The sequence below is a fragment of the Nicotiana attenuata genome, unplaced genomic scaffold (assembly GCF_001879085.1).
Source record: "Nicotiana attenuata strain UT unplaced genomic scaffold, NIATTr2, whole genome shotgun sequence".
Lineage (NCBI taxonomy): Eukaryota > Viridiplantae > Streptophyta > Magnoliopsida > Solanales > Solanaceae > Nicotiana > Nicotiana attenuata.
The window spans coordinates 42,850-55,592 of record NW_017672903.1 but is presented as its reverse complement, the minus strand read 5'-3'; the positions used below and the strand labels follow the sequence as shown (position 1 = coordinate 55,592).

Genomic DNA, 12,743 nt, shown 5'->3' with positions numbered 1-12,743 from the left:
TGCTATAGCCCACGCCTCCTGCATGGACCCAGACCACCGGACCCCGATCGCCTAAAATTTTGTCGGACCATCAAAAATAACATAAGAAACAATAGTCACCGCCTTGCCATGACTAATTAGCTCCTTGGTAATAACTTAATATATAGATAGAAAGTCGTATGATAGGAAACTACCGCGTTAATTTTGGAGAGATATGATTGGTTATATAATAGGGGAAGCAGATACAAGCTTTTTTTTTTCAATAGCCGATTAAATGACTACAGGATCATCGATCTACTCTACCTCAATTCACCATTTCAAATCTTATACAAAAGGTTTTTCCGTACCAGCTCCTTCTACCTAATCCTTAAATATCTTGTTTTTATCATTTTGTTAGTAGTGATTTTGCATGTTTACGTAAAATGAAACGAGTGGAATAATTGTGTAAAACCATATATATTAATGTAAGTGAAGCATGTGAAAGATTGACCTCGAATGGAACTAGCTACTACTCTTAGGTTTTAACTATTTGGAGCCTGTTTGGAAAGCCACCTTGGAAATGGATTTGGGTGTAATTGAGTGTAATTACACAGTTTGGCATGTTTGTTTGGCCAAGTAATTACTTGGTCAGCATGGAATTGGGTGTAATTGGAGGGGTGTAATTACACTCTCCAATTCTCAAGGGGAGGTGAGAATTGGTGGTAATTACACTGTGTAATTACAAGGTTGCTTTTTAGTTTCTTTCCTATTTGTTTTTATTTTAATTTATTTTCTTTATAACTTTTTATTTCTATTATTTTAATTTTTTAATTTTATTTTTACTTTTTAATTTCTTTAAAATTTTAAAATATATTTTTGTTTGTACATTATTTATCTTTTATTTCTCTATCTTTACTTCTTGTGATTCTATGTAATTGCTTATATTTTTTTTTCTTATTCTATTTCTGAAATTACACCTCCTAATATTAGAAATAATGGGTCATTAATAAACTTGGCATATAATGAGTGATGCACTTAAAGTGAAATTTCATTGTTGAATGTGGTTATAAACTTACCATGTTTCCTAATCTTAAGTTGCAGTAGAACTTACTATATATTATGTTGGAATTTGACATATGTAAAACTATTTTTTTTTTTTTTGAATATTGAAATTGTGTTATATTCGTGGTTCCAATTTACTTGTTTTGGTAGTTTTGGCTCATATTCCATGTTGTTCATTTTTTAGTTAGAATTGATAGATTAGTTTTGTCAAACATTTGATTAATGTTATGACACTATATTTATAAATATTAATTTAGTTTATCAAACATGAATTCCATGATGTTCTTACAAAACGTATATTTTCAGTTTTTGTAAGTATCTAAACTAAATATTATTAATTTAAAAAATATACTATATAAATTATATTTACAATATTAGTTATAAATATATGATTACTAATTAATGTATATTTACGAAAAAATATACATCTTAAATACCAAATATAATATTATTTATACTTATAAAAATTTATAGGCATATATTTATTATATTAATTTTTAAGTTTTGATAACTACTTAATTTAAAATTAAATCTAACTGTGTAATTACACTTGTGCAACCAAAGAATAAATTTGTAATTACACTATAATTACACTATGTCAAACAAACAAGTCATCATAATTACACAACTGTATAATTACTAGGCTGTATAATTACTACCCTAGTAATTACACCAATTCCATTTACATGGTAGCTTTCCAAACAGACTCTTGGTGAAACATTGTTATCAAATCTTGTTGAATATCTTAGTCATTGTGATCGTACATTGTAACTTTTTACATTTCTAATGCTACGATAATTTTAAGAAAATAATAACCCTACTAATTCACAAATGGCTAAACTGCTCCTTGTTGCATTTTTACTCTACTTATTCAATTTGATTTTTGCCGACTTGTAATATAGTTTTGCTTTATTAGAAATTTATGCTGACCTTACTCTTCTTTTTTCGTAAAGAGAAAACAAAAACTACGAGATATAAAGTGCTCTATAGTAAAAGCTTCTTCAATTTCAAAACTCGAACATAAAATTTCTAGTTAAAGATCGAGGGACCCCAACAACCCTCCACACCCTCGTCACTGTATTTAGCCTAATAGTCCCAAAAACTTTATCCATGCTTTTCTTTCTTTTTCTCCTCATACACATTTTTCTCTGCTAACGACAAAATTATTTCTCTTCTAGAAAATATACCAAATTAATAGGGTCTCTAGTCAATGTTATCAAAAGTTAAAAAGGTTTCCCTTTGATTCTTTTTTTGACCTTTGCCAATATAGGATAGGGAATTCAACATTAACCAATATAGTTATCTCCAGTGTGGTTGGCAAAATTGACCTTATAATAACATAGGGTAACAAAAGTCTTTATCTAGAGTGAATATATTTCCAAATGGGATAACTAGGAATTAATTCTAGGTTTTTGAGTCAATTCCAAAAACAGAATGCATAGTCTTAAGAAAACAGGATAAACAGATTGAAATTTGATGTTTTTATTCACATTAAAGCTACAGAATGTCAAATTTGCAATCCTGGTGATAACTACAGACAGAACAAAATGCAAACAAAAAGACAGTAGAAAAGCAAAAAGATACAAATGGGGAAAATGGAAAACTAGACAACATTTTCTAAGACAATGTGGATAACAACCAGACTCAGAACTTTGTCAATTTACTCAACAGCCAATGGGACAGCTTCAGCCTGAACCAAAAACAAAAGATAAAAACTTCATTAGCAGCTGCTTAACTGAAGATTTACAACAGCTTTAGCTACAGTTTAAATTAGTGCACTCAACTAACAATTGGAAGAGTGCAGAGAGCAGTGAAACTCACCAGTTTGCGGAATTTGAGAGCATAGAACATTTCAAGATAACGGCGAATTTCAAGACGATCAAGCTTGGAAACATGCTTCCAGAATCCATATACAGCAGCCAGTGTCAACAACCGATCCGAGTAGATTTGCCATGTGTACCTTTTAATTAATTAGCAGAGAATCAACAACAGCGACAACAACAAACAACCCAGTGTAATCCTACAAGTGGAGTCTGAGGAGGGTAATGTGTACGCAGACCTTACCCCTACCTTGTGAAGGTAGAGAGACTGTTTCTGACAGACCCTCAGCTCGAAGAACAGTGAAAAGGAAGCAACAAACAATAACAACAGCAAGTAGGTTTTGCAAAAATGAGCTTAATAATGATCATAGTAGGTTTTGCAAAAATGAAAAGAGTAGCAGTTTGCTTACTTCTCCTGTATTCGCTTAAGGCCGCCCTCGGAAATGGCTTCCCAATGCGAAGGTTCTTTCTTACATTTCTCAAAGAAATCAGCAAGAAGTTCAGCTGCCTGATCGCCGTGGTATGGATCAATGTGGAAGCCAGACTTCCCGTGAACGATGATCTCAGCTGGACCACCGTGATTAGTTGCAAATGTAGGCAAACCACAGGTCATGGCCTCAACAACAGTCAAACCAAAAGCCTCGTAAAATGCAGGCTGCACGAAAGCTCCCCTAGTATCGGCAATGTACCTGTAGAGTTCGCCATTCCTCACGCGGTTCATCTGGGAAGAAATCCATCGGAATTGGCCGTTCAAATTGTGAGTCTTTATAAGTTCGTACATCTTCTTCATCTCTGCTTGCTCTTCCAAGTCTTTGGATTCCTTCCTTCGGTCACCACCAACCACGACAAGGTTAACCAACTCCCTTAGCCGTGGGTTCTTGGCGTACAACTCGACAAGTCCAGTTAAGTTCTTCACGCGATCCAATCTTGCCATAGTGAATATAATGGGCTTATTCCTGTCCTTCAGCACACACCTGATAGAAACAGAAATCTATTTAGTACAAAATTGTTTACATAATTAGCCACAATTTTGCAGCAGGATTGCTAGTTTAGTAACATACATGTGTTCGTCATTCTCAACATCACTAAACAGCAGCTCCTCAATTTCAGGGTGATATGCTGTCAATCTCTTTTCCTTCTCGTAGTATGGGAAATAGAGATTCATATCAGCTCCTGGTGACACAATGTTGAATTTGGGGTCAAACACATCAATGCCGTGAACAACTCTATACAATCCAGGCATTGTGAACGCCATGTGGCTCTCGTACTGTCCAACAGTGTCCTTGCTGGAAAATTTAGAGAAGATTTAGGATCAAACACAGTATTTAATCATATCGGGAAATACGTTGTAATTTAATCAGAGTGAGAAATTGATGTAAAAATACCTTCCCGCTATCTCCTGGAAAGTGCTGGTGATGATGAAATCGGTGTGATTCATTGCAATAAGATCGGCAGTAAACTGGGCTGAGAAATGGTATTTTTCATCAAATTTCTTCAAGTAGATATCAGAATCAGGATATTTTGTTTTCTCCAACGCATGAGCTATTGTGCACTGCAGAAGGCAGCAGACAAAACAAAAGAGAACTCTTAAAACTTCTAGTTGCAAACGAAAGGAAATGCAAAGATGAAATTACACGTCACAAACATTACCGACCTGTGTTACACCTAATTTGTGAGCCAACAAGGAGGCAGCAAGGTTGCCCTCACTATAATTGCCAATGATAAGATCTGGCTTAGCCTGCAATTCTGCAGCAATTTCTTTCGCCACATCCTAATGTAATAAAATCCGAATAGGGGAAGTCAAAGTAAGCAGAAAATTGCTGGCAAAACAAATTGGAAGAATGAAAAATGAATAGAGAAAGCTTGCTTCACCTCAGTGAATGTCTCCATGTATGGCCAGACCTCAAAGCGAGAGATCCATTTGCGAACAATGCCCTTCTCGGTCCTAAAGGGGACCCTAAGAATGTGTGAGTGCTCTGTTCCAAACACTTTCTCAAGCCTCTGACCACAAGTGGTACCAACCGCATCAGGCAGCAACCGAGTAACCTGAGAATTTAAGCAAGATCAAGTGCTGAAATAGAACAGATAAAATCCTGCATAATCATAAGTTTAAACACAAGTACTGGGAATACGAACAATAAGAATACGCGGTTTGATGTCAAGTCCTTGCTCCTTTATGCGCTTGAGCATCTCACGCTCCAAAGCAGGAACTTGATCCAAAATATAGACAACCTGCAAATTAAAGGAGGATCATCTCAGCATTTGTGGCAATAGGGTTTAAAGAGATAATAAGACCGAACACGGATAAGCAGTGCACCTGGCCACCAGTGTCGGGGTAACCCAAGACATTTTCCTGGGCGAAATAACCATGGGGTGAAAGTATGACCACATTGAAAACCATAGGAATTCTACCAAGGAACTTTTCAAGAGTGCACGAATCAGGAGCCTCGAGGAGATCCAAGAGCATGCAGATCATCTCTAGAACACGCTCCGCAGTGTCACCCCAACCCCTCTCCAAGCCAATTTCTTGGAACTTGTGCTCAAATGCCGAGTATGAAGTTTCAGGGGAAAGGGTAGTGAGGTATTCCTCAGCCTTCCTTAGGACATTTTGGAGAGTATTTAAGTCCTGAATTCTGTCATTCAGCATCATTGTCTACACAGAAAACCAGAAATCAGAAAGTTTGAACATATTAATCACTCGGTGGTTGCATAAATGAGTTTCCACTGAAATTTTCGCGAAGCAAAACAACTAAACTAAATTCATAGACAAACAGGAAAAACAAGTTTACCTTGCCCTTGTAGTGGTGAACTCGAAGAAACTCGAGAAGAGGGGTCATGCTTTCCTTGTCATGGAACATTTTGGCAGAGAGGTGTCGGTTAAGGAATTCAACTCCATTTCCAATTGATTTGGTGAGGGTTGGTTTTGGAAATGATGCAGTGAAGGGCTCAAAATCCAACTCAAGAACAAAGTTATCGTGCGAGCTGCATCAGTCGAAAACACAACTTTAATCAAAAAGTTCAGAACATGTTATCTAACAAATCAACAAATTCGAACCTAAAACTTACGTTCCATTAACAAGTTCTTCCTTGAATTGCAAATACTCAGGCACGGTAAGCTCCTCAACGACAAGAGCGTTGACATTCACACGAACATATTCCCACACACCAGGCCTCAGACGAATGGCAAGCGCAACCCAAGGGGACAAAACAATTGCTTCCTAGTATGACAAACCACACCAGATTTTAAATACTACCCACAAACTGACACATATGTGATCTTAGTAAGACAATAAATGCTATCCGTCACCTAACACTAAAACCACAAATTACCTGAGTGGATTTCAGGACTTCTTCAAAAGCATGATCATTCAGTTTGTTTTTATCTTCTTTGTGAATTGATTCAAATTCAGCCAGCAACTGGTGAGGTTTCAATATCCCTTTTCCATGGCTTTCAATCCTGCAACAGCCAAAACCAGCATGAATAACCCATGATACACATATTTAAACTAAATTTTTGTGCTGAAAACATAAAACAGCAGATGTGGAGCTAGGATTTGAAGCTTGTGGGTTCAGGGTTCTAATCCTTTTAAGTTACTGGGTTCTAAATTAATAATTTGTACGTATTCAATAGATTTTTAAGACGAATACATGGATCGGACCAAAGCGACTGGGTTCGACCTAACCCGTACTCGATGGGGCTTGGTACACTAAGCTCTCGCGATGTGCGGGATCTGTAAAAGGCCGAACCACTAGGGTCTATTGCACGCAGCCTTTGACTGCATTTCTGCAAGAGGCTGTTCTCACAGCTTGAACCCGTAACCTCCTGGTTAGATGACAACAACTTTATCAGTTGCACCAAGGTTCCACTTCTTGTGCCGAAGGCATAATTAAGTAAATAAAAGTGTGCTCTGTCAAATATTTTAAGTTGTCCGTTGATATGGTCACATACTTCAACACTTTGTTCATATATTAGTCCATACATTAGAACTGGCAAACAAACACGAACTAAATCAAAGAACAATCTGCTAAGACTATACCTTGAAAGAAACAGCAAAATCTCATTGCGATGAGCAGCCAAAGTAGCATCAAGACGTTCACGAAGGCTATGAACACGAGTCAGCACACGTTCCGCCATTGCTGTTGAATTCAGCAGCTGGAATTCCTCAGATGACTTTCAACTGTAACAAACCAATATATGACTACGAGAGTTAACTAATAAATTAATCTGCCCCAATAAAAAACACAGCAGAGAGAAGCTACAGTTATCTTCGTATTATAAATGTATGTTGTAGTCATTTTCACTATTTAGTTGTACCACAATTGAAAAATCAATAAACATTAAATAAGGAGTAACACATACTATATGAGCAACACCCTTCATTTTTTAAAAGGAATAAAGTTAAAAGAATATGCCAGCTAGAATTTAGTAGACATCAACAAAAGCTAGCTCTCCATTTTTTTCAACATCTCACTCGAAAACAAAAAGAGGAAAAACTTGTGACGAAATCAAACACTAATAAACGTAATCCTGAAAATAGAAATATCTTGAATAGGAAATACTATTTTTAAATTTTCCCATATTTTCTGTCAAAAAGTCATATATTTAATACTCTAATTAAAAATATATACAGCATACCCCTTATGAATGAAAAGTTGAAAACTAGTTGATTAGACACGTGTAACACAAATATGGAGTAATTTGTTTAGGAGAAAAAAAATATAGATAGAGAAGTTTGATTTGTCTTCTAGTCAATCTTCACCAGCCAAGTCAAACATAAGTGCTATTTTTAATGAATATAATCCGTAATATTCTAGCGGTGACGGTTATGAACAGACTTTTCTACCAATAAATTTATTTCTCTAGTTTTTCTATATCATTAAAAGAAAAAGAAAAAGTAAAGTTGGATTTGCAGACTTTTTTCTTTATGGAATTTTGACTATAGCTGAAAAAACAGACTTTTCGACCAAGAAATTTCTCATAACCTGATCGTCTTCAGTAAACAAAAAAAAAACAGAAAATGAAGTAATCAAGAACAGTAGTTCAAGTAAATGCTACTGGAAAAAAAGATTAAAAATCCAGATATATTCCATTTTCTGAGGATGAGAACAACGTCAAATTTTCATGATAAAGACTGGAAAACAAATTTTTACGCACCGACAGAACAGAAGAAAACGACAGAGTTATTATGCAAAATGGAAGTAGCAGCTTTACCTTTTAAAGAAAAAGAAGAGAACAAAAATGAGAGGAATAAGGAATGGAATGGAATTATGAAGCTAATGAAAGAAAAAGAGAACAAGAATAAGCAGCAAATGAAATGAACGGAGGAAGAGAAATCAAAGAAAGAAATGAAAGAGTTTTGTTTATGAATGGTGAGTGAGGAATGGAATGGCTAGAGCTCCCTTTTTATACAAAACAAAAGTGTATACGTGTCCTTTAAATTATTTAATTAACTAGTACAAACAAGATGCTACTAGTACTTTCATTTATATCTGGTTTAGTGACTAGTAAGCTGTGAAAAAAAAAGCAACGGTAAAATTATCCCCGTACTCTTTCGAGCTGCGCATATAGTCACTAATGCTTGCACAGGTAGACTGTATACATTATACGCCTCCTTGACGTACAGTCTATCTCAAAACTTACGTGAATACAGAATATTTTACACACATGTGAGGTACGACCATTCCCGAATCCTACGTAAATATAAAATATTTTATGCACTGAGGTGACCTTTTTGACTAGTAAGATGTGTTAGAAAGGCAAATTGGTATTTACTTATTTATCTGTTTTAGTTTTTCTTTGGTCCTTTGGGTATATTGAATGACCAATTGCCTCTTCTCCATCTTTTTCTAATATGGAAAAAGAAGACAGGTTAGAATTCTCAAGACCTTCAGTAAAACTCTTTTTCTTTTATAAATATTTTAAAATTTACTTGTAAATGGCAGCCTGGTGCACTAAGCTTCTGCTATGTACGGAGTCCGTGAAAGAGTCGGACCACAAGGGTCTATTGTACGTAGTCTTATTCTGCATTTCTGCAAGAGGTTGTTTCGAACCCGTGACCTCCTGGTCACATGGCAACAACTTTATCAGTTATGTCAAGACTCTCATTGATATTAAAACCTATAGTATTTAAATGAGTAAACATTATCGGTGAAAATGTATATAGTTGACCCTAAACCAAACGTGGAATAACTCATCTCAAATTTAATCCTGAAATTAATTATTCCTTATCCATCGTACCAAACTACCCCTGTAAATTCTAATAATAAAATAAAATCCGACACAATTTAAAGGACAACTCTGCAAAATATTAGTCCAAGAATGTAAATAGTTTCACAAACCACAAGCGGTTTTTTTACATCCATGTACCTTTCACAGTTGTTTTCACCAAAACCACTTTTATGCTTTGATAGGTGGGACCCTTTTCGTTAATGATCGCTTATTCACTTTTTACTTTTTCTGTCAATTTGTGGAGCTACTTTATTTCGTAGGCGTTTGGAGTTTGGACATAAGAATTGTAAAATTCCAAAAAACGGTGAAATTTTTTTTCTAAGTGAAAATGGTATTTAAAATATAGTAAGTGTTTGGACATAAGAATTGTAAAATTCGAAAAAATAGAAAGAAAAAAAAATTCAAGTGAAAATGGTATTTGAAATTTAGAGTTGTGTTTGGACATAAATTTCAGTTTGGGTTGTTTTTCAAGTTTTGTGAGTGAAAATTTTGAAAAACAGCTTTTTGCAGTTTTTCAAATTTTCGAAAATTTTTAAAATGCATCTTAAGTGAAAGTTGGAAATTTTATGAACAAACACGGATTTCGAAAAAAAGTGAATCTTTTTTGGAAAATCTTCCATCAAATTTTTTGTCCAAACGGGCACATAGAGTTGTGTTTGGACATAAATTTCAGTTTGTGTTGTTTTTGAAGTTTTGTGAGTGATTTGAGTCAAAATTTTGAAAAATAGCTTTTTGGAGTTTTTCAAATTTTCGAAAATTTCCAAAATACATCTTCAAGTGAAAATTGAAAATTTTATGAATGAATGCTGATTTCAAAAAAAAATGAATTTTTTTTGGAAAAAAGGTAAAAAAAATTATGTCCAAACGGGCAAGAATCATTTGTGCTTACCAATTGACCTTTTTCTATTTTATTTGTTAGTGTGTTTATAATAATGGCAATTTTCTATTATTTGCATAGGAAAAGAAAAGTTAATTTGAACAAAAGGTGGAGAGGAGATGCACGTGTACGTGTGAGGATAATATTATTATGTTTATGTATTTCTCGAATTTTCACCGGTTCCTATTCTCTTTGACTCCATCATCCTTAAACCAATTACATCTTACATGACGCGTACCACTAAAAAAAAAATATAGCTACGAATAAATTCTATAAATAAATGAAACATCATCATTAATTCTATTTAGCGACATATTAGAGACGATTTATTAAAAAAATATTAGCTACGAGCGATTTAACAACTGATTAGCGATAAAGATCATAACTAATTCCAATTTTATATAGTGAGCAATTTACTTCGCCCCAACTTGTATTTCTACCAGATATTTGATATCCATTTTTGGATTTTTTTTTTCTACCCGTATTTGATATTTATTTTTGGATTTCGATTAATTTCAATTTACATTGTAGAGTCCGTTAAAAGAAAAACTCATTTGTACCAAAAGAATATCTATTCTTCTTTCATTTTCTCAAGTAGAAAAACGGTTCTAGTCGTCGCATAACATGTTTTTGTGTTATCTGATCCAAGAAATTCTAGTAGGGTTTTGAACTATTACTTTGTTTCACTTCTTCCATTTTATTATTTATTAAATACAAGCATATCTGATCCACCAACAATCAAGACAAGACAAAATATAATGGGAATTGAATTAAATCCCTCTTCCTTCTTTAGTTCTTTAAAGTAAGGGTTCTTCATCATTAAGACCCAGTTTGGATTAACTGATTTGAAGTAGCTGATAAGTATTAGGTGTTGAAAAACACTTTTAAGAGTTGAAATTGATTTTATAAATAAGCAGTTACGTATTTAGGTACAAGTGCTGAAATTGATAATGAATTGCTGCAATATTTGATTAAAAAATTCTGATAAGCTCTTTTTATGTTAAAATGACTTAAATAACCTTAGAACTGTTTACACTTATAAGGGCATAATTTCTTTAATATTTTAGAATCCATATCGTTTCAAATAAAATATATTCTATTTTTTATTTTATTTTAAATACAATTGTGCTTAGATAAGATAATTTTTATGATAAATATAATTTATTTTATGATAAGCAAATAATCATAAGTTATAATAATTAATAAATTGATAATAGTTTCTCAGTAAAAAATAAACCTAAATAAGATAAAATATTTGAGGCAGTGAGTATCTATGTAGGAGTTTTGTTCTAAAAAGGAATATTTTAAGGATAAAATAGTAAAAAAATTTATCAAACTTAAGGTGCTTATAAGCTAAAAATTCATAAGTTGGGGGTGACCAACTTATGGCTTTTGGCTTATTTTTTTTACTTATAAGCACTAACTTTACAAAACGCGTAGATAAGCCGAAAAGTACTTATAAGCTAGTTTGACCGGCTTATAAGCTTAGACAAAGAACCTCTAAATACGTTTTCTTTTTTTTTTCAACTGAAAACAAGATTAAATATGAGAACTAAGTAGAGAAAAATATGTAATCTAAAATATCTTTTAGGAAAGTTGTTACTGTCTTTGTTCCCTTTTAGTTGTCAGATTTACTAAATGTAGTCGTTCACAAATAATATTTGTCATTTTTAGAAAATTTGTATACGGTCGAAACCGAGCTCATTTATTGCATGACAGATTGGGGTGAAATGTGATGGGTTAAAGATCAACTCCGGATTATATCGAACCAAGGCATGAACTTAGAGCATGCATCTTCAAGATCATCGAGCCCGTAGCTCCGGAACCGACCCCGACTCCGATTGAGCTCAAAAAAATATTGTCGGACCAAATAACAGAAGGCCGAAATATCTGTAACTGGTCGGATATCATGGCGGAAATCTCGGCACGTATCAACGAGAGACCGACTAATTAGCAAATCATGAGATTTCTTACCTTTTGTGGAATTGTATCTAAAGTACGACTCCCCTACTATATAAAGGGGGTCTGATTATTTGTAATACGCATCCAAAGGCAGTACATTATTATTTCTAGTTCTTATTATTTTGCTACTCTGTTCTGACATCGATTGAGGCAATTTCTGGCTCGAGGGTGACCAACCTTCAAGGCTAACACTGTTCAATTTGTGTGGTTTGCATTCATTTTTCTGTCATTGATTTTAATATTAATCTGTTTTCTTTTTTGTGTCAAATCATATCACGTATCCTTAAAATCGCGTATAAATTCAATTGTTATCCGATTTTGAGGGTAAACAGTTTGGCGCTCACCGTGGGGCTAAGGACAATAGTGGTTATTTGATACGAATTTCCATAACACACACTAATTTTTACTTATTCTTTTAAGTATCTTTGATTTCAGGCTTAAGCTCAAAATGTCAAACTCACAATTAGCACTTCTACCTACTGACGGTGAGTCTGGTCACCACGGTGAAAATAATAACATAGCGCCCAGTAAAGAGGTACCGCCCGTTGATCCAGTCGGAATTCCAATTGCAGACGCCTTAGACGCTAATTCGCATGTGGCTATCGACACTAGCCTCCCTACTGACCCCAAGAATAGCCTCTGTGGTAGAGTCCGGTTAACGGCGCTGAATACTCAAAACAATGAAGGAGACGGGGTCAATCTACAGATGATCTTCAAAATGTTGCAGGCTCAACAGGCGACAATAGCTCAGCTACAAAACCAGAGCCGCCTACTGAGCAGGATCGAGCCCGATCCGACTCGTGAGATCACTCGCAGGAAGGACCCTGTCGCGGAA

General features: G+C 34.5%; 1 protein-coding gene across 1 annotated transcript; it reads right to left on the bottom strand.

Moving 5' to 3' along the window:
- Positions 1–2,478: 2,478 nt before the first annotated feature.
- On the bottom strand, positions 2,479–8,228 carry LOC109214879 (sucrose synthase). Its single transcript, XM_019378842.1, has 14 exons — positions 8,053–8,228; positions 6,878–7,018; positions 6,171–6,297; positions 5,907–6,058; positions 5,630–5,822; positions 5,158–5,493; positions 4,977–5,072; positions 4,713–4,886; positions 4,495–4,611; positions 4,226–4,392; positions 3,902–4,126; positions 3,251–3,814; positions 2,842–2,980; positions 2,479–2,710 (listed from the first exon to the last, which is right to left on the bottom strand). The coding sequence occupies exons 2-14, from the start codon at positions 6,973–6,975 to the stop codon at positions 2,681–2,683; spliced, it is 2,418 nt and encodes an 805-aa protein (XP_019234387.1). The 5' UTR covers positions 6,976–7,018; positions 8,053–8,228; the 3' UTR covers positions 2,479–2,680.
- Between the last annotated feature and the right edge of the window lie 4,515 nt (positions 8,229–12,743).

Excerpts from the sequence above, each read along its gene's own strand:
- LOC109214879 (XM_019378842.1), bottom strand. The coding sequence starts at position 6,975 with ATGGCGGAACGTGTGCTGACTCGTGTTCATAGCCTTCGTGAACGTCTT. Across the intron at positions 6,298-6,877 it reads ATTTTGCTGTTTCTTTCAAG|GATTGAAAGCCATGGAAAAG; the intron begins GTATAGTCTTAG and ends TGGCTGTTGCAG. Across the intron at positions 2,981-3,250 it reads CTTAAGCGAATACAGGAGAA|GTACACATGGCAAATCTACT; the intron begins GTAAGCAAACTG and ends ATTAATTAAAAG.